Here is a 21,693-nt window from a genome sequence, read left to right as displayed (position 1 = left end):
ACGAAGGCCTTTCATGTCGTCGTGTTTCTTGTCACTCCTCGTCTTGTGAAATAGATATAAACTGCTTGGTTGAAAAAAATGATCTGCTCCTGACAGGTTCTGTTTGTGTTATGTCAGGAATACACCTGTTATGTCAGTTATCAGCGCCAACAGAAAGGTTTCAGTTTCCTTGTCAGACTAAGACTTATGCAACATGTGAACCTGAACACTGTACCCAGCCACTGTAAATGAAAGCAGAGTCATAGTCAGAAGTATGAAACAAACTAAAACCCGTTGAAACTTACTGTTTTTCAGTGTTTGAACAAGAAGAAGAATTCTTGTTGGATTGACCCTTTTTTTTTATTTAACTCACTATTGTTGCAGTAATATTGTTATATTTTTTAAAGTATTACAACATAAGTGATAAAATATTGTTATTTTTAACACTTACAAAATAGAAGCGTGTCTAAAAATGTCAAGTAAAGAAAAAAACAACAACACCGGCAATGAAGGTGTGACTCAGTGGTGATATTTAGGTAAACTGATAACATCATTTGAACTTTGATTAATGTCCATGTTACAGCCTCAGATTGCAGCATGCAAGAGCAACATTTTGTCTGGAGATGAGCAAATCTAAACAAAACGTTGAAACATGTCTGTGTGGAAAAGTGTTACGGACTAATGAGGTACATTGGTTTTTACAGAATGTAATCTATAGTGTTTGGGAGTTGTTTGTCTCAATAGGCTGTAGTAATCAAAAGTAATGAACCTATTATGAGCAGGACCTCTGAGGGCCCGGCGTGGCATTAAGAGTGAGGCACATAAAAGGTTTATTAAAGGAAATTAAGGTCCATCACTGCCACACCTGCTCCCCTATTATAAATGTATGACAGGTCAGTGCCTTCAATCACAACAGCAAACGAGAGAGAGGAGTCATGTTTCCCATTACCAGGGAAAAGTAACAGCATATCCTATGACTCACAGATTTCACTGGCCTGTGACCACTATACGCCACCATCAGCCTGGAATAATTATGTTTAATAGGTTTTATTTGGGACCCACAAGCAACAGCCAGTGAGAGTGGATGGATTTTAGCAACTATTTTTGTCTAAACACACACAGTGATGTACTGTCAGTACTTTAATGTCATTATTTAGTGTCATTACGTTTTTACTCACCTTTGAAACCCCCCCCCCCCTCAACATTATACTTTATGTGTTTGCATAATACTGCTGTTTTAAGAGCTCTTTGTGATGTTGTCCTACAAACAACATTTAAGGATATAAGACTGGATTTGGGTGACTTTTTAAAATATGTGTGTTTTTTTAAACATTTCAGATAAAAGAAATTAATTAAAATAAGGTAAATAAAATCTGTCATTCATCTGTACGTTGAATGTTTTTAATTTTATTTACAGATGGAATCTGATGGTGAGGAGCAAACCCTGAAAACGTGTAGCACAGGTGAGTACAGCTTTTCATTTTAGTTTGCTTTTCACTACACACACGCACTCACTCACTCACACACACACACACACACACACACACACACACACACACATTCCACTTACCACCATGGGTTAGGGGTATCAGTTCAACAATTCAACTTTAAAACTGTCAATTTTATGTATTATCTTATCGGTCTGAAGAGCACTGCACTGCCATTTCATTATTCAGAGGGGAATAACTTCATTAAATTGGAACACTAGCTCAAATTAGTTAAGGAGTGTGTATATATCGTGTGATTGAAAACCTCTAGACTGGATATGTCATTATGCAAGTGTGCAGGGCCTCTGAGGCCTGCCTGCTCACGTTGGAGCCATTACTACATTTGGGGAAATTCATGAAAAGTGTTATCATTGGTTGTGCTTCATGGGAGCATGGGTAGAACTTATGAATGAGATTGATGCAGGCCTTCTGGGGAAATGGATGTAGCCTTTTATATCATGTTGTCAACGCTGTCAAAGGATGAGCTGCTGTTAGTCTCCCAGAGAACAAGCAGGCTCAATGAAAAGCTTTTCAGATCAATGAAGAGACCACTTCTCAGTCCTTAGCTGATTGTACCCAACGGCATTGTAAAAGAGGCCAGATAAAGCAGTATGAGCCCTGGTGGTATCATCCCTAAAACATTATCTGCAAAACAAATATTTACAGAACATTGTAAAATTTCATTAAGCAATAGCCCAAAAGTAGTGAGTTGCCTTGAACCTTGGATGAAGAATACACGGACAGATGCTGCTCTACTGTAGTGGAAATGTAAACATTCCTTTTTTTAATCTGGCCTTTTTTATTTCCCAGGGCTGGTCGACTGCAATACTGACACTCACAGGTACAGTACAACTTTGAATTTTCTCCACCATTTACATCTTTATCTGAAAGAAATCTCAAATTCTAATAGTCAGACCTTTAAACTGAGCCGGCTGAAGCCTCTGTTGACCCTGCTGGGCTTTTTTTGTCTGTTCCCCTCTTTCCTCCAGCCCATATGGGTCTGTGGCGAGGAAGAGGAGCGCTCAGGAAGGGGTGCAGGGTGCCCCCGTCAACAAGAGAAAGTCCCTGCTGATGAAGCCCCGCCACTACAGCCCCAGCGAGGCATGTGAAGAGGAGAGCGAGGACCTGGCACCGCCACAGGACAAAGAAGAGCTGAGGAACATTGACACTCCAGCAGGTAAACAGATGTCCTGTTGTTTTGTCTGTTTTGATGAACAATTGACGCTGAATTTTAAAATCCCATCTGTTGCATTCATATTTCCCTCCCTCTGCCATCCGCCAGCAGCCGCAGTCATTGTGCAGTGTAAGTGAAAGACTACACTGCTGGGTCCACGTTAGTTGTGTCTCACGTCCACAAATTGAAGTTTTGACAGCTGATCTGCCATGATATTTTTGGCATTGACTTTACCCTCTTTTGATGAGGCCAGATTTCAGACCCCTCATCTGTCCTTATTCAATAGCCAGTCCAGTCCCATTGAATGCATAGAATGAAAATCTGAATGGAGGAGTGCACCAGTTCACTCTGAATTAAATTAAACTTCCTCCATTCTTTTATACGGAATGATTGTTGAAGTTGCCTTTTGTGGAAAAACAAATGAGTTGTCAGTTATGCTTGGCTGATGATGCCAATTTTCTTTTTTAAACAAAGATTTTAATCAACCACAGGATAATTTCATCAACAACAGTTGAAATTGTTTATTTTCACTTATGCCGCTGTCCTTTTCAGCAGTGGAAATATTTTTCTTTTTTCCTAATGAATTGTATTTTGTGCTTTTGGCAACAATGCTCGTGGTGTACATGTGCATTCTCACCCACTATAATCTGCACTGATTTGGTATATTTTTAACGATGTAACTAAGCAACAAACGTAATTGTCCCTTTCAAAAGCTTTTGTTAGGCCCTCTAACACAGTCTAATACATAATTAGGCATAATGTCTACAGCTCATTATAGTACACGTGTGTAGTTAAATGGACCAGGAGAGTAGCTCACTGAATTGTGTGGATTCATTGGAAATGGAATGTATTTGTTTCCTGAGTTCATATTACATTACAATTATCAAAGTAATTCACTGTGCATCATCAGTTTATCCTTTTGTTGTTGTGTATTCAGAGATATGTTTGCTTGACAGTATGTCACCCAACATTGGTTGACTGGTGTATTTTCCCAATTTGAACCTGATATTCAGTGGACGATAGATTTAAAACAAAACCAAATCAAGCCAGAATAATTATAGTTTTATTTAAAAGGCTAATGAGTGTCAAATGAACAAATAATAAACATATTCAGAACATATTTCGTTATCATATTTGGGGCCTGTTTTTGGTGGGAAAGGAAAAATTGGAAAAAGTGGACCACAGGCAGTAAGAATTTTTGCGGTGGGAAGCTGCTCATATCTGCATTTTGACAAAAAGGAAGAAAAATAAGCCTCTCGTTTGGTCGAGCCACACTGCGTTCAACTCCAGCCAACTGCAGTCCTGCTGCAGAGTGCTGGTAATGGCTATTCTGGAGTACAAACTGTTCACCTGTTCCAACACACAAACCACTGGAGGGATCCAAGTTTTTTTCCTCCGTCTCTTTCCACCCCCCCGCCCCCCCCACTGCACTTATGTTTGTGTCTGTCTGTGTGTACGTCTGTGTGCTTTTCTGACTATGCGGCTGTGTCAGGCCTCGGAGTCCATCTGGATGGAAAACAAAACCTGTGTTGCTTTGCCTCATAAATGTAAATATGTGTAACTGGCTTTAACTTTGTCATTCAGCTGGGTTTGTCTTCAGACAACTCTTTTCCAAATATTTGTCACAGCAGGGGAATAGATAGAGACACGTTGCAATGTTGCCCGGGCCCAATCCATACACAAAATCAGACATGTCAAATCCATTGCAAACAATAATGCACAATCATACATAATGAAAACAGTTTCCTTTTTTACATTTTTTATTAGCGCTTGATAATTTCTACCATATTTTAAAGCTCTTTGGTGAGGATTAGGTTTTTGTGATCCTCCCATTAATAAGTGTTTTTCAGTCTGATAATTCCTATATCATCCTCAGCACTGTGTGATTTGATTCTCACAATCCATCGCTATCTATCTTCTCAACCTCTCGAATCCTACTTTTGGTTTCGGTCTGTGATGTCCGGCCACTTAAGAGGATATAGAGTCGAGCCTGCTGAAAGTGAAAACCCTCACAGTCCAAAGAGCCTTATGATCGAGCATAAGTTTGACTGGTTTTGGGGGATCAAGAGAGATTTTGTCGAATCAATCCAGATGATAGCTTTCCATTGTTAATCACTTAGCATGACTCCATATTATCAGTGGTGTTAATAAAGTGTTGTCTCACATGCATTTTGAGGGATAACCCTAAACCTCTCTGACTGCTCCACTGATCAGACTCTCGGTGTATCTGTGGCTTCACACAGTCTCGTGGCTCTCTGCGCATGTGACCGGGATTTCAGGATTTATTCTAAAAGATGGAGGGGCAAAGGTCGATGCTAATTAAATAATTGAGAGCACTCAGTAAAAACCAGCTGAAGGAAAGAGATTATACAAAATGAGTGTAAAATTTAAGAAGAAACGCATATTAATTTTATTAATCTGCAATAATGGATACATCATATGTGGGATATTATCACACCCACAAGGATTTTTAGAAAGCCAAAAATATAATAATTTATATTCTATAGCAAAAATACTATAGTACTAGAAAATCTTTTCTAATTTTACAATATGAAAAACAACTTCATTAAATAATCTCTCCTGCAGCATTCTGCATTTATTGGTCTATTATGTGTTAATACAATAATACTATATAATACAGTGTTTTACAATGAATTAATGGGATATTTTGTTGATGAATTTTTAATATTTCACGACCCACATGAATTATATGAATGATTTTAGAAATATCAACGTTTTTAAAAAACTGTTTTATTCCAAGTAACATTTCAGTTAAATGTATTCTTAATCTCTTTATTATTGTTATTTACCCTAAATGGTATTTTTTCAAAACAGTTTGACAACCAATCTTTTCTCCATATGAAGCTGCTCATAATATAGAAATATGTATAATCAAAGTGAATTTTGCCTCATGTTCATTAAAGGCAGGCTTCTCGTTCCTGTTGTCAATGCTGGCTATTGTGCTTTTGACACTTTCATCTAACAAAATTACCGTCAGTTCTGTTGTCAGTCAGTCAGCGTGTGACTGGCTTCACCTTAACCAAGTTCTGCCACACGGACACCGGCAGCTCACAGACGTTTCTCTCCTTTATCTTCATGATTGTGGTTTGTGGTTTCCTCCATCTGTTTTCCTAGAATCCTCTTCACTTCCCTTGTTCTCATCACTCGAAACAACTATTTTTCTTTTTCTTTTTTAAATAGATTTTTGGGAAGATGACAACATGTTGCTGCTCAGCTTGGGTTTAAAAATACACATTACTAATTAAAAACTGATGTTCACTGTCCAATGCACTGTAAATCCCTCCATAGTCTTATTCTAAATCTATTCTTTGTTGTTTCTCCAATTGGAGATGCAGGGGCAGAAGAAAACAACTGTGTTCTTCATCTCCAGGTTTCATGTTCAACTAGCAGAGAGAAGGGTCATATGTGTTATCGTGTGTAAAATCTTGGAACCTTACAATTATCATTTCCATTGAAACGTGTTCTTATAAATCCTCTAGATGGTTATAAAAACATGTTTTTCTAAAGATATTATTCATTGAAAACTAATACAACATCTAAAACCTTAAAAGGATTTGGAGAGGATTACCAAGGACATACAATTCTTATCGTTTGTGCCTGAGGGGTCAGAAGGAACATATTTGGTTTTGAAACACTTGAACACACAGAGGATATTAAGTGTTTTCTTGTCGTTTTAGATGGAAACTTAAATGCAGTCAATGTCGTGGCCAACGGAAATGGCTTCCATGATGCCGCAGTGAAATCCAGCGACTCGCTGGGCTGGTCAGAAGTTACATCCGATGGCTCTCCACTGTGTGAGCCAGACACATCTGAACCCCTGATAGATGAAGACGAGGAGGAGCTCCTTAATAATGAAGAAGAAGACCAAAGTCAAGGCAGGATGAGCGGCACATCATCTCCACAGAGTCCATTAGGAGACATGAGGGAAGCTGAGTGGGAGCCTCTGTCTCTGTCTGCCAAGGTGAACATCTCCGGCTGCAGTCCCTCCAGAGCCTCTGAAGACCTTTCAGGCAGGAACAGCCATTTCAAAGAAGAGCCGCACTCAGAACTAGGGGGTCCAATGGGCAGAGCGAGTATTTTTCAGTCCGAGGCTTTAAGATACAGGCCGCCCCCTACAGATGAGGACAGCGAGGGCGAGACGGAGGTAGAGAGGTCACCGCGGTTGGACGGCTGGGCGCTGGGCCTCCACGAGAGAGGCCTCGAAATGAGCCGAGGGAGGGTGAACCTCAGCCTGTTGGAACAGGCCATCGCTTTGCAGACGGAGCAGAGGCAGGTCCTTCATCACGCCTACAGGGAAATGGACCGGTTCCTCATGGAGCAGATGACCAACGAGAGGAGGCACCACAGGATGATGGACATGGACAGCAGACTCAACTATCACGGAGGAAAAGGTAACAATGAAATGATGTGATCAGTGTGGGAATAAACAGTTTTCACAGTTGTACCTTCATTCAGTGTAAATCAGATCGACCACTTGTGATTTGGATGAGGGAGGAAATCCTCTTAAGTACTGAAAACATTTTGGCAACAAGTGAGGTAATAAATAAACTGACTAAAATAAAGAAGGGCAACATTTTCTGATAGAATGGCTACTACTCAGAATATTGTATTTGATAGGAATCAACTGGATATTTAACCATGACCATAAGTCTTAAATCCTCCTAAAGTACCTCTCATGTTTCCCTCTGATTCTTCAAATGACTGCGGCTAAATGTGTAATCCTAGATGTAATCTTTCGATGGACGGGAATTAAGAAGTGAATGCTCCGTGTTGAACTGCAGCCTTAACTAGAATGACAGATTAATAGATGCGTTTTGTGAAGAAGAAAAAAAAAAGTCTGGCTTTGCATGATATTTCAATCTGTTGACCTTTGTCCAAACAGGACAAGAGCATTATATGTACTTTAAATTTCATTTTTCTTGATAGAACACATCAGTACAGTGGATGTTTTATATTTATTAATTGTGAAATCTTATTTGACTGTGTCTACAGATTCTCCACGGACCGATAAAAAGGATATAAAGTGTCCAACTCCTGGCTGTGATGGCACCGGTCATGTGACCGGCCTTTACCCACATCACAGGAGTTTGTCTGGGTGTCCTCATAAAGTCCGAGTTCCTCCAGAGAGTAAGTGCTGTGTGTCCATATGCAGTATAATGGATGATTAATGCTGAATAAAATAAAAACTGACAGTTTTAGGATTTACAGTCAGCCACCGTTATTGAAATCCTCTTAGCAGGAGCCCAAAAAAACAAGAAAGACCTGCTTATACGTTCAGTTCAATTCAAAGATGTGCATGAAACTTTTCAAATAAACTTAGAGGATTTTTCCCCTCCCCCTCTCTTTCTCGTAATGTGTCATAATGTGTGAATATTGAATTCTCTCTCTTTTTTTCCCTTCACATTGGCGATTGTTAAGTCATTTCAATATAACTCAACAAACATTCAACATTAAACAGTAATGTTACAAAAGGAACAGAAAAAGTAATTAACTTTTTCAAAAAAGCGCATGCTCTTAGACTGGAGGCAGTATTTGCAAATCAAAGGGCTAGCTAACGCAGTATTGAAAAATAAATAGACAACTTCAACAAACTAATTGGAGAATATGTACAGAAAAGAAGTTTCTAAGGATACAGAGCGGACCTTTAACGGCGCACGTGTTTTGAAGAATATAATCAGCAGTCTTGTTGCTCCCCTCTTTGCACTAAGCTATTTACATTTCAGCCACATTACAGGATTCCTCGCAGTGAGGAAGCCTTTTTTCTGAGTCTGTCTCTGTAGGATCTTCGCTCTATAGGCTCTAATGTACCAACCAGTTACATAAATCATTGTTTCTTTCATGAAAATGTGCTATTTCCAAACTGCACAGTAAATATATGTATATGTATGCGTGTTTTTACAATGCTAGCCTCATTATGTGTCTAATGTTGAATTATTCTGGACATGTCTCTCATGTCTTACCACGCTTATCTCCTCTCTCTCTCTGTCCTCGTCCCCTCAGTCCTGGCCATGCATGAGAACGTCCTCAAGTGCCCTACACCCGGGTGCACAGGAAGAGGCCATGTCAACAGCAACCGTAGCACCCACCGGAGGTACATGCACAGGAGAAAAGCCATTAGAAAAATCAGTACCTTGTTCATAGTTGAGTTTCTGTATCGGGCTAATGTATTTGATTTCCACCCTCCCCCTTCCCCCCAACCAGTCTCTCAGGCTGCCCCATCGCTGCTGCAGTCAAAGTTTCCAAACCTCAGGATGACAGCCTGAAATGCAGACAAACACCTGACCGCTCACCGAGGTAAAGTGCCAGATAACGCCGTAGGATTTTCTTTGCTCTCGGTGTGGTCACGTGTGCAGAAAAATAATTACAACAAGCATCCAGAAATCATATTCAGCTCTGTAGTGGGCTGAAGTTGTAAAAAGCCGAACTGAGGTTATGCAAAAAAGTGATAAACTCTATTATTGTTGAGGAGTGTGGGATATTTTTATTCACTGATCCCAGCAGAACCCAGTCTATTTTCAGCTTTCCAAGCAGACACAAGCAATGGTTGCTGGTCCTGTGAGTTCCTCTCTATTAAAGATGATAAAAGAGCAGAACTCTTTGTTCCCTGTGGATATATCATGGGCAGGATGCCCACTCCTACTATATTAATTAGTCTGGCAACCTGGCTGTGGATCTACAACACACATCAGATCCCAGACTCTTATGTGTACAAAAGTACTGGCGTCCCTGAATGGTTTAACACAATGTCTATACTCGACTGCTTCATATGAACCTGTGAGGCTCATTTTACAAGTTTTACTTTTTCTTTTTTGTAGAGCCATCGGCTTGATGAAAAAGTTCGAGATGAACCAGTTGAACTACAGGCTCTCTCATCCAGTAGCAGCTCTGCAAACTAGCCTCACAAAAGACATGGACAATTACAGCAGAATCCGCTTTGATTACGCCAGCTTTGATGCACAGGTCTTCGGCAAACAGCCTCTGACGGGGACCAACCAGCTCCAGGAAATGTCACATTACCCTGATTGTAAGCTTTATATATTTGATTTGCTAAAAAAAAAAAAAAAAATGTGGCAAATTATTTTTTATCATTTGTATGCACATATGCAGACTTTTCTTCAGAATTAATAATAATCTATTTCCATATGATTATCAGTTTGTCTTTACATTTGGTATTGAACACCTGGCGTCTGGGCAACTAAATTATTCAATACTCATTTGTTGTTTAGCACCTCAGCAGTATCCTGGCTTCCTTGGTGCTCCAGGTGGCCGCGTGACCACCTCTGGTCAGCACAGCCCGCCAAGTCAATTCAAAAAAGAGGATGGCCTCCAAGCTGAAGCAGCGACCGCGGCCATCCTTAACCTCTCCACTCACTACCGGAAGAACATGGAGGCTGTCGCCGGCCGGCCCTTGGCAACCTCCACAAAGGTAATCAAATTAGACCACTTGGAAAGGCATTTAATATGGTCATTTTTTAAGGAACTCGGATTTGGGTATAAAAAGGGAAGACATCAAAAGACAGAATTTGGCAAAGGGAGCTTGGCGTTCTGGTGGCAGAAAGACAAGGAGGTTTTCACTCCATAAAGCTTTAATGTACACAAACGCAAATTTGTTTAATCACATCAAATGAGGAACAACAATCAGCCCTCCTTCCCGATTACAAATACTTGTCTATTTTTTATAAAACATGTGGTATTGTATTTAGTTTCGACATCAGCTGGCATGTAAAGACCCTGAACTGTTGTCTGAAAATGCATCTTGCCCGCTGCAGATGGCTGAGGATATTTTGCTTAGTTATATGATCCAGCATAGGCTGTGTCTACACCAGCTAGTCTTTAAAAGCGTTTTAGTGGATTAAGGCCAATCAGCTAAATGAGCTAACATCTGAAAAGTTTAATTCACACAAAATCCAAACTCTTCTTGGAAATGAGTGTAGATCCAAAATCTCCTCAGCTGTCTTTATCTCCAACCCGGCATTGTGTTCAAACTCATCTCATGATTAATATTGATCCCAGTCTGTGGGTTACATACGTGCACACTGTACTGCCGATGATTCAAGGTTTCCACACCTACACAGCACAGATCCTTGTCTCCCAGCTTGTTGAGCTGAGAACGTGGCCCTGTACCAGGTACCAGCCCACTGGATGAATAAAACAGTGTTAGCAAGTTAATCATCTGTTCTCATTTACAGCTTTAGTTGTCTTGGAGAGACGTATAAAGAACAGCTTTCAAGTCTGAAAAAAGGGTCCATATTGAGAGCGTTATATGATGTCGCATGCTCGTATCTTATCTGCTTATGTATATTACACATACAAAAAAAGCACCAAAAATCTGTCCATTAGAAAAACAAACTGAATTTACTCATTTAAAAGTGTCTCAAATTACATCCTAAATTAATCAAAAATAGCAAAATAAAAAACCCCAAATCCTTTGATTTTGTTTTTTTAAAAACAAAATCTAAATAAATCACAAAAAGTCAGTGGTGTTATTTGATTAGGTTCACACATCATCAGGATTATTAAAGTGGACAGCCATATCCAATGCTCAGGAAAATGATACCCTTTAATTAATCTGAAAGGTTGTCCTTTGTTACAGAAAATAATGATGTATAGGGTTTAATGAAACATATGCGTTGAATAATTGGTTCCATTTATGGAAAAGGATTTCTCTATATAATGAGGGAAAACTTTTAATACCGTAAAACAGCCATAAGTCATCAGACTATTGCGTTTCAGCACAAAACAACGACACACAACACACATCTGTCACCAGGGAAACTTACGCCACATTAAGCTTTTTAATTTTTGCTATAATAATGATGACCTACAACCAGAAAGCCCCCCCCCCTTCCACAGACACACACACACACACACACACACACACATCCCACCCCACCCCCAGCTGCCATCTTGGTTGTGTGTCCTAGAAAACAGATGACACAGCTGTCACTGAAAAACTACACACCAGTGATTTTGTTTTTGTGTGTGTGTTCAGCAGAATTAACGCTGGCTTAGTTTGGTACTTTGTTTCGTGTGAGATAACCACTGTATGTATTATTTAAATATATTGTTTATTTGCTGTAATTTTTCATTTTTCTCAGGAAATAAGAATTAGAAACAGGTTTAAATTCACCATATCAGAAGCAAACTTCATTTATTGCACTTCTGTCTGCCACATGTTGTGACACGTATGAATTGATGAAATGATTAAACCTGTTTTGTCCTCAGGACATGCTCATAGAAGTGGATGAAAACGGCACCTTGGACTTGAGCATGAAGAAATGTAAGGAAAACGTGAAAGCTCAGACGAAGGCACCTTCGGACGAGCCGCTGTCTCCTCCCGAGTCTGCTGTGGCCAAGGGCGGGAGCGTGCTCATCAGCCCCGCCTTCTATCAGCCACTGTGTGAGAGGGACAGCTGGGAGAGCCCCATCCCCGTCAACTTCAGTAAAGTGCACGTTTTACAGGAGGAGGTAAAGAAAAAAATAATAATACAACACATGAATGAATCTTTGTAAGATTTGCATTGAGTGCATGAGAGATGTAAGAGGGCAACGAGGAGAATTTGAGGAGCCTCTGGTGCACATTGTAGTTTCTTCAGTGTTAACATGTCACCCGACAAATAACATTTCAGTTACAAATTACAAATTAAACAATTTGACTGGGCTTGGAGACTTGGAGAAAAGTTTCATAAGTTTCCTGGTCAGCAAGCCTGAGTCAGGAGTTAAGAAATACTGAGGTCAATAACATCCCCTCTCGTTGAAATTCACTGAAATGTTTAATTGGGGTTTTCATCGTCAAACTTCTGTGCAAACATATTTTTTTCACAATTTAAAGAAAACACAACTTACTCTAACTTGACACTAAACTCTCTATATTTCATATATTGCTAATAAATTACATAGTTCTTTCCGGGATATTAAAAAGGGACATTTAATTTTTTTTCTGACCTACAATAAAGCATTAACATTTCATTTCCCAACATAAAAGTCAGTGACGAGGATTAAACTATGGTGGAGAACTACTGAATTCTCTTTTATTTGGTCATTTGTTGGGCAACAAGGTTGAAACATTTTGTTTAAAGATAGGTAAATTGTCAGCAGCAGCTCCAGTCATATCTGTGAATTTATAACACGTCATAAATATATACATCACTGAGGACTATAGTGCTAATCAAGTCTTCACATATCACTTCTGCCCGAGTGCAGCTTAATATATCCTCTGCAGAGGTTTTTCCTTTTCTTTATTTCACAAGTGGAATTCGTTTGTAGTTGATATCAGAGTTATCACATTTGAGCTGCTTTTAAAGCACACACAACATCTGGTGGCTGCACTACTAGTCTAGTCTGTGGAAGAAACAAAATGAAAATCCATACGTCAGGGCCATACATCATAAATACTATGTGGATTAAGTATGACTTTAAATGGATGTATGATTTACTAGAGTATAAGTATCCTTAAGCATAATCTCTTTGCCTTGCTCTCTAACCCCTGGGGGCCCATGTGTTTTAAGAGTATTATACGGGGGTTTTCATTAATTATTCACTTTTAGGTCATTGCAGATTGTTTTCAGGTTCGATATTGAGGATAGTTTAAGTCGTGTTTTGTATCTTGTCTTTGTCTGCAGGAGGATTACGACCAGGTCTCCCTGGAGGAGCAGCTCTATCAGGGAGACGGCAGCATGATGAGCCCCAAAACCAAGCTGCTACTACGAGATTCAAAGAAAGAGCTTTTGAGGTTTGTCGTGTTAAAGGCTGAAACTTTCTCGAGGCACATTTATTCAGTCAGCTGTGCATAATATGAGCTTCCCTTTTAGTCGGCAGATGGTCAGTGTCAAAGATTTGAAAAAAAAGGAGGGTAACTCCAAACTGTACCTTTGATATAAGTGAGTCAAAACACACAAATGAAACTCACTGTGTGTTACATATGATTGTAACTGGTATGTCTGCAGGTTCATGGGGAGAAGAAATAAATCTATTTGAAAGTGAGTTTCTCCCTGTATGTCCTGTACAAGCTTACAACTCTTGACTCTTGTAGTTAGAGTGCATGCTCTGCTGGGTCTCCTCTTGAGAATCACACCATGAGAAAAGTAGGATCCTCTAGTTTTCCACAGCACAGCACCCCCCCCCCCTCCTCAGATTTCCCTCATCGACATTCAAAAACAAAAATATAAAAAACAATAATTTTTTCTACTAAACTTCCTGCTGTACTAACTCTTTTCCCCCCCATGTAATGCCCATAAAAAGGTTCTCAGTGTAAAAAGAAAGATTCAGTTCAAGCTTTGCAAAGTCTGTGGGAAGTAGAGTAATCTGTGTATTAAATGCTTTGTGCTCTCCTGCAGCTGTCCGACCCCAGGCTGTGACGGCAGCGGCCATGTGACGGGGAATTATGCATCACATCGGAGGTACTGAAATTAATTACACTCTCATTAGCACCAGCTAGCAGATATATAGACGGGGAGGGGGAGAAAACTGTGCAGATTGTTTAATCATGTTGATTATTACAGTAGAAAATGTGTCACAAAGCTTGCATGGTTAGTTTTCACCTCGTTTCTCTCCACACCGGTGACAGGGGGGAAAAAGCTTCTTTTTTTCACGGAGGAGGAAGTGGAATTGTGCTTTCAAAATGATTTTGTTATAAATATGCATTGAGACATTGTATTAAGATTATTTAATTCGGCTGTGATCAAAGAGTGCATTAGAATGACTGTTAGCTCTTTATCCTCTGTAGTGTGTCTGGATGTCCCCTGGCTGACAAAACACTCAAATCACTGATGGCAGCCAACTCTCAGGAACTAAAGTACGTGTTTTCAAAACGGCTATTGTTGCTAAAGGATTTTTCACATTAAACCAGGCAGCTTTTTTTTTTTTTGCCTTAGCGTAGGTCTGCTGAGTTCACTGCTTTCCTCTCCTCTCCTCTCCTCTCCTTTCCTTTCCTTTCCTTTCCTTTCCTTTCCTTTCCACTCCACATTAGCCACAATTTCTATGTACTCCACCAGAAGCTGTTTGCTATCTGCTCTCCCTCCCTGCATATTTAGCATGAATCCTCTGCTCTGCTCACAGTCTTTTGCTGTAAAAAGCACCTGGTCTCTCTGTCTCTCAACCTGCAGGTGCCCAACACCTGGTTGTGATGGATCTGGACATGTGACTGGGAACTATGCTTCGCACAGAAGGTAATGGAGAGAGAAAAAAACAACGTTGCAACCGAGCATGAAATACATTCGTCAGATGTATGACATTCAGACAGATGGTGAAATTCTCACTTTATACTGCAAACATGTTGCACTTTTTGAGTTCTTGTTACTTACTGATTTTATTGGCTGCTTTTACATCTATTTATCTGTCTCTCTATCTAGATTCATAGATTTAGATTTGCTCAAACGTGTGCAATTTAAATTCCATAATCTTTATGGCTGCCTGTAGGATTTTGGCATTTTGTTTTAACCCGTGGCTAGATTTTCCTTCGTGTTAACCCAAAGTATTTTTTCCGACCATTTCTAGCTTGTCGGGATGTCCACGTGCCAGAAAGGGAGGTTTGAAGCTCACACCAAACAAGGATGACAAAGATGAGCCAGAGCTTAAGTAAGAGATTTTTTTTTCCTTCTCCTCATCCGATGCGGTCCCTGTCATGTTTTTTTGTTTCAAAAATAAAACAAGAAAACATTGTGAAAATGCGTCATGCTTTTGTGCCCAGGGCATTTTACCTGGAGGCCATTAAGTTAAACAAAGAAAATAATACATCTCTTGTCGTAACATTAGTGAATTATGTTCTAAGGATTATCAGCGTGATTTTTTTCATTTTTTCAGGGTTTTGTATTTTTTGCTATTTTCTGAATGGAATATCTGGCTTATCACTCTTCACTGAGTGCTTTCTTCATAATTATAGTACACTAAGAAAATGTTGAATGTGCCTGCTCTGATGGCATTGCGCTTATTGGCAGCTTAATCACTGCTGTCTGTGAAAGTGTTATTGGAAAAAAAAATGTTATAATGTAATTGATTTGCAGTTTAAATCCAAAGTCAGATATATGAGCCCTTGTTTACTTATACATCTGGACACTGATTTTTTCTTTTTAATTACTAATGCAAGGGCATGAGCTTAGGAATTAGACTGGAACAGATCTCATACACATTAAGAGAGAAAGGGAGGGACAGGGGGATGGGAGTCCCTAGATTATTGTAAACAGTGGGCCATATGGCCTGCCTCCATTGTCCTGGTGCCTTGCATCAAGCTACCTACCTGTGGTAGATGTAAGTAATGGGACTGGTGTTGTTTTGTCCTCTAAGTGCTGCTGCTGTGCTGTCGAGTAACAAAATGCTGAAACGGGCTTTTTGCAGCCGCACTCGACAGCATGTGTGCCATTTGTATCATCTCAGGCGACCTTTCACCTTTATCAATAAGGGAAAGGGTTAGCTACCTCCAAATTACATTCTTTCGCATGAGGGGATACATGACAATTATCTGTAATTCATGTCACTCCATTACTGACCTGCTGAAAACAGGCCTGAAAATACATCTGACAAACTCAAATGATATTCAGCGCGAGTTGTGCTCCTGTGTTTTTCCCAGGCACAGATATCAGTCACCTCAGGATGTTTGCACTGAACACAGTGTTCGGTCTACTCAAGTTTTAGTGGATTAGTAACTTGCAGTTAATGCGATTATTTGAGTCCATTTCTAGTTTTGGCGACAGCATTTGGCTGGATTAATCAACTTAATGGCGAACGAATCTTCCGGTCTAGTTATTGAAAGGGATTTTGTTTCTTTGTCCTTTTTTTCCCGCCAACAGTTTAACTATGAAGTACATGTAATTTTGTTGTGCAGTTAAATATATGGTTTGCTGCAAATGTCTTAAATTCAGTCACATATGCAGGTTTACAACATGAACAACTCTGTGTTTCTTCTGGTAGGTGTCCAGTCATCGGTTGTGACGGACAGGGCCATATATCGGGAAAATACACATCCCACCGCAGTGCAGGCAGTTGTCCACTCGCTGCCAAAAGACAGAAGGAGTCGTCCATCAACGGGCTGCCCTTTGCCTGGAAGGCCAATAAACAGGAACTGCCCCATTGTCCCCTGCCTGGCTGCAATGGCCTTGGACATGCCAATAATGTGTTTGCCACTCACAGAAGGTGAGGTCGCATGTCCTCCATTTTATCTCTAAACAATACTGCCGGGCGACATGTTGCAATCCTTGCAATGGCACCGTTTTACTCCCATTCACAGTCTCTGTTGATGGTAAAAGTTTGGTGATGTTCTTTCACCTAAAATTGTCACGTATGTCCTGCCGAACTACAGCTTGTCGGGTTGCCCACTGAACGCACAGAGCATCAAGAAAAAACACTCTGAAGAAGAGATGATGACTATCAAACTGAAAGCCAGCAGCGGTAAGCTACTCAGACACGGAGTGTGGTATGAAAACACTTATATTTTTGCAGTTACATGTGTCTTGGCATTGAAAGAAAATGTTGCAGTTTGAACACGATGGAGTAGATTCTCTCTTGTTTTAACTCAGGTGTCGAAAACGAGGAAAACATTCAACATTTGGATCATGAAATCGAGGAGCTGAATGAATCCAACATGAAGATAGAATCAGACATGATGCATCTCCAAACCCAGGTAAGTATTTACTCTCACGCGTTCAGTTTAAGTACAGACGCTTTGAGATCTGTGCTCGCTCAATTCGATAATTGTTTTCTCTTTTTTTTTTGTACTCGAAAGCAGATCTCGTCTATGGAATGTAACCTGAAGACAATAGAGGAGGAGAACAAGATGATCGAACAGCACAACGACAGCCTTCTGAAGGAGCTCGCCTGCCTCAGCCAAGCTCTCATTAACAGTCTAACAGACATTCAGCTGCCTCAAATGGTACAGTAAGCCCCCAACACACCTCATTATATCTAACCTGTGCTGGAGGAAATCTTATTCTCCACAAATTGTCATTTCTGTTGTTGCCGTTCTCACTAACAGTTGGACATGTTTTTGTTTGCAGGGACCCATCAGTGAGCATAATTTTGAAGCCTATGTGAACACATTAACTGATATGTACAACAACTCGGAGCATGAATATTCTCCGGAGTGCAAGGCCCTCTTGGATAATATCAAACAGGCTATTAAGGGCATCCATGTTTAAGAGACCAAGAGGTTTCTTTGACTTGTGGATAATGGCACAAGATAGCTCTATTTGACTGAAGAGTGCTGGCTGGGCTGCATGTATAAGACAAGGCTTTTGGAAATGTGTTTGGCATTTACCAGTGAGTACATTGCACTGAGGAAATTACCAGCCGGATCTGTAATGCTTTTACTGTTTCTGCATTCTCTCGATATGTTTATCCTGGTGAGATTTCTACCCCCTCTTGCACTTAATTATTTTGTATGGTTTGCTTGATTTTAATCTGTATGTGTTCATGTCATTCTTATATTATCGCTATTTATTATTATTATTATTATATTTGTTCTTCAGTGTATTTATTTACTCTAATTTTATTTATTTCGTGAATTGTAAATTGCTTAATATCTGAGAACTCCGTTTGACACTGCACATTGTAAATGACATAGAAGCACATTCCAATTTCATGGCATACTTTCGCCATCTAGTGTTGAAAAACTTATATTATTATATTGCCACTATTATTATTATTATTATTAGACCATAAGTTGGATCGCCCTTCAAAGTAAAAAAAAAAACAACCTACCAAAATGACGAAGCATCAATATTTTTAAGCATTGCTTTTGCTTTCTTTATTGGAAACTGAATGTATGGTAAGACATAGTGAACAGAGATTTAAAAAAAAAAATGCAATGCAACTGTACTGTACCTTTTTCTTCTCAACCAGTAACAGTTGAATGCAACCAGGAGGAGACACTGAGAGAAAATGCAACACCACTCCGTGAGGTGAATATCCAATTCTGCTTTGCATAACGACAACTACAACTGGAGCGAAAACAAAAATCAAAAATCCACTTTGTCAAGATGTCTTTCTTTTTTCTTTTTTAAAATATAGATATTAAACTGCCTTCTGTGCACACACTTGTGAGTGTGCATATAGTATGTGCCTAAATGTATATGAATCCATAAAAATATATGAGTACTATGTTTTGTGGTAGGACAGTATTATGTGGATGGTGTCTAATTTATTATACAGTACAATTATTTTCATAGAAGGAAAACGTTCCTGATGACTGTTTCTATACTGTTGTCTCAGTAGCTGTGATCTCAGAAATACAATGTTTTGAAATATCATGACTGAGATTGAAAAGTCTGGTGTTTATCAATTCAATTTTTTGCTAGCATGGAGAGAGAGGGGGGGGAGTGATTTTTCAAACAAAACAAAAAAAATACATCTGCTCCTGTTTTATCTTAGTCAGCTAACAAGCCTTAACATTTCAACCAGTCGCACAGTTTGAATATTCTTGTCACGCTCGGTGCAGATTTGAGTAGTAGCTGTTTCGAAACCAAGCGGACCAACACAACTCACATTTCAATTTCAATCATTAAATGCAAAAAAAGGAAGAAAAAAAGAAAGAAAGAAATGAAAACATAGACAAATGATAGTTGTTGGCTAATCAGTTGTTTGTTTGCATCAATTGCACTTTTGTATTTGGATTATTTTGTATTCTTAGTTCACCATACTGCCCTTGACTTCGACAAAAACAGAGAAACGGGATACTGTAGTCGCATCACTGAACTACACGTGTTTTAATTCAACATGAGGCTAATCCCAAGAACATAATAGGAGTAATTCATTTGAGCAATACATTTTACATTTCTGCAAAAGAAAGTCAAAGACGTGTAGCCTATGACGTTTCGAAAAAAAATGTAACAGCAAAAGAGCCAAATTACATAAAAGAAATATGATCCTATTTTATCCAAATACTCAATATGTTTTAAAGAATTTTAATCTTTTAAAAATTGAATCTCTAAATTATTTTATTTAAACCTAACAATCCTTTATTTTTAAGTTCCTATATTTAATTCCTATACCACACATTGTTTGCTCAGGAAGTTTTGTGAATAATATTTATTTTTCCCTGTTAGTATTTGATGTTTTGTAATGTGAAATGCTTTTTTTGTGGGACGATATTAGTATGATATGAAATTGTATTGTATTTCTTTTCTTTTACATTAAAATGTAATGCTTTTTTTTCAGTTGAAGTAGTTTGTAAATTGAAACTTCCTATTACTTTTAATATTTCATAATAAACAGATATGCGCTGTGTTGTACAGTTTGTGTATGGTAGAAATAAACTTTTCAAATGGTTGTGTGGTTTCTCAAAAGTGAAGTCCACGTCAGTTAAATGTGAACCTCGACAGTCAAAGACGTCGACTTCCCTTAGACATTAGCACCACCTAGTGGTGAATATTGGACATTACACCCGACACAAAAGGAAGTGGACATTGGTGCAGATACATCAAGTTGAAGCTGAACAACAGAAGAGTCTTCTGTATTGAAATGCCATGTTTCGAGTCCAGCTGAGCGCCTTGATTGTTATCAATCCTACTTTTAGAGGCAAAACAAATTCTTAAAATATATTAAATTTATATTTCGTCCCCATGGGGGAACATCGGGTATTATAGCAGCCCAAAGACAGAGTACAGGTCTGATAAGAATAGAATGAAACAAAAAGAGAATAAAATAAAAAAGAGCTTTATAGAACAATTACACAGGATGAACACATTTACAGTGGTTGTCGTGCAAATTAATATAGTGTAGACTACAATCTGGTTGATTCATCATTTGGTCTATAAAATATCAAAATTTTGGAAAATGTTTATTACAGTTCCTAAACCCCCAAATATGCCACCTTACCAATGGTGTTTTTCTGAATGTCTTTGTGTTTTGGGAAAAAAAAGACACTTGAAGGCATCAGCTTGTCACCATTTTCCACTTTTTGTAACATTTAATAGATCAAAGAAATCATGTGAGGGATAAAAAAAATCACCTGGAGATTTAACAATGATAAAACTAATTGTTAGCTGCAGTGATTCAGAGATGATGGTGAAAGTTACACAAACAGTAGATAATAAAATCTGCGAATCTTTGATGTATATTTATTTCCAGACAGTGAAGTGGGGAAAGAAGAGTAATTACTGTATATTCTTGGACTAATTGAAAACAAAAGCAGATTATGCATAAAATTAAACGAAAACAAAGTTGGATTTGTGGCGTTGTAACAAAACATCGTTCAGAATATGAGGCTCTTCGCTGACACTCAATCCACCACAAACGCTGTGCCACAGACAACTCTGCAATGTGTGTGTATATATATATATATATATATATATATATATATATATATATATATATATACATATATGCTATGTGTGTATAATGTGAGAGTGTTACAGATATGTTAAGAGCAACTTGATGCCAACAAACACAGACACTGGTGGGATGTGACCTCAGCAGACCCTGCCGAAGAAACGGTCTGTTTATGTTTATCTATGGGCAGGAGGCAATCAAAGGTTTGCTTACACGGAAATAACATGAGACATAAGCAAGTGGAGCCTGATCCGGGATCCTGTTTTTGTGTGATGTGAGTCCGTGTTCAAGCAAGTGTCGGAGCTCAATGCCTGCTTAGCCACAACAATGTACTTGTACGAAAGTCAAATCAACAATATTCCATCACGAGTGTTGTTGTACTTAATAAACTTGCTTTCTTTGGCGACTGATCACCCAGGCCCACCCAGGCTAAAATCTTCCTCATAAAAACATGAGGTGAGGTGAGGTATCTGAAACACTTGGCTGTGTGTGTGTGTGTGTGTGTGTGTGCGCTCGCTCGAGAGCCAAATACAACCGAAGTGCAACAAAAATAAGCTTTAGTGAAAGCCGTCCAGCCCAGACCAGCCTGCATCTGCTTACCTCAATAATGCTTCCTTCCTCATCTCTTCCCCTACCTCCGGAGCAGAGGAGAGAAACCGACTGCAGGCTAAATTAAGGCCTCTCCTTACGGGAACTGTGCGAGGCCACGAGGTGGACCGAGCTTTGGATCATCTCAGGTTGAAACTCTCTTGTCCGAGGCAACGATAATGAACC

General features: G+C 39.2%; 1 protein-coding gene across 5 annotated transcripts in view; it reads left to right on the top strand.

Moving 5' to 3' along the window:
- st18 (ST18 C2H2C-type zinc finger transcription factor) overlaps positions 1 to 19,934 on the top strand; it is a 41,318-nt gene extending 21,384 nt beyond the window's left edge. For 4 of the 5 annotated variants that reach the window (XM_035633710.2, XM_035633708.2, XM_035633711.2 and 1 more), the window contains 20 exons: positions 1,397 to 1,442; positions 2,277 to 2,307; positions 2,456 to 2,643; positions 6,339 to 7,052; positions 7,654 to 7,788; positions 8,662 to 8,752; positions 8,863 to 8,955; positions 9,477 to 9,685; positions 9,888 to 10,087; positions 11,887 to 12,129; positions 13,284 to 13,393; positions 13,998 to 14,060; positions 14,387 to 14,455; positions 14,766 to 14,828; positions 15,157 to 15,237; positions 16,567 to 16,788; positions 16,955 to 17,043; positions 17,172 to 17,275; positions 17,378 to 17,524; positions 17,649 to 19,934. In XM_035633710.2, the coding sequence (XP_035489603.1) occupies positions 1,397 to 1,442; positions 2,277 to 2,307; positions 2,456 to 2,643; positions 6,339 to 7,052; positions 7,654 to 7,788; positions 8,662 to 8,752; positions 8,863 to 8,955; positions 9,477 to 9,685; positions 9,888 to 10,087; positions 11,887 to 12,129; positions 13,284 to 13,393; positions 13,998 to 14,060; positions 14,387 to 14,455; positions 14,766 to 14,828; positions 15,157 to 15,237; positions 16,567 to 16,788; positions 16,955 to 17,043; positions 17,172 to 17,275; positions 17,378 to 17,524; positions 17,649 to 17,789 (3,039 nt within the window). In that variant the 3' untranslated portion in view covers positions 17,790 to 19,934. The remainder of the gene's footprint in view (positions 1 to 1,396; positions 1,443 to 2,276; positions 2,308 to 2,455; positions 2,644 to 6,338; positions 7,053 to 7,653; positions 7,789 to 8,661; positions 8,753 to 8,862; positions 8,956 to 9,476; positions 9,686 to 9,887; positions 10,088 to 11,886; positions 12,130 to 13,283; positions 13,394 to 13,997; positions 14,061 to 14,386; positions 14,456 to 14,765; positions 14,829 to 15,156; positions 15,238 to 16,566; positions 16,789 to 16,954; positions 17,044 to 17,171; positions 17,276 to 17,377; positions 17,525 to 17,648) is intronic. The other variant, XM_035633709.2, reaches the window with a different exon arrangement.
- The last annotated feature ends 1,759 nt before the right edge of the window (positions 19,935 to 21,693 follow it).

Source organism: Scophthalmus maximus, chromosome 5 (genome assembly GCF_022379125.1).
Source record: "Scophthalmus maximus strain ysfricsl-2021 chromosome 5, ASM2237912v1, whole genome shotgun sequence".
NCBI classification, from domain to species: Eukaryota; Metazoa; Chordata; class Actinopteri; order Pleuronectiformes; family Scophthalmidae; genus Scophthalmus; species Scophthalmus maximus.
Note: the sequence above shows the minus strand (reverse complement) of the source record. Positions and strands in the feature narration are given on the sequence as shown.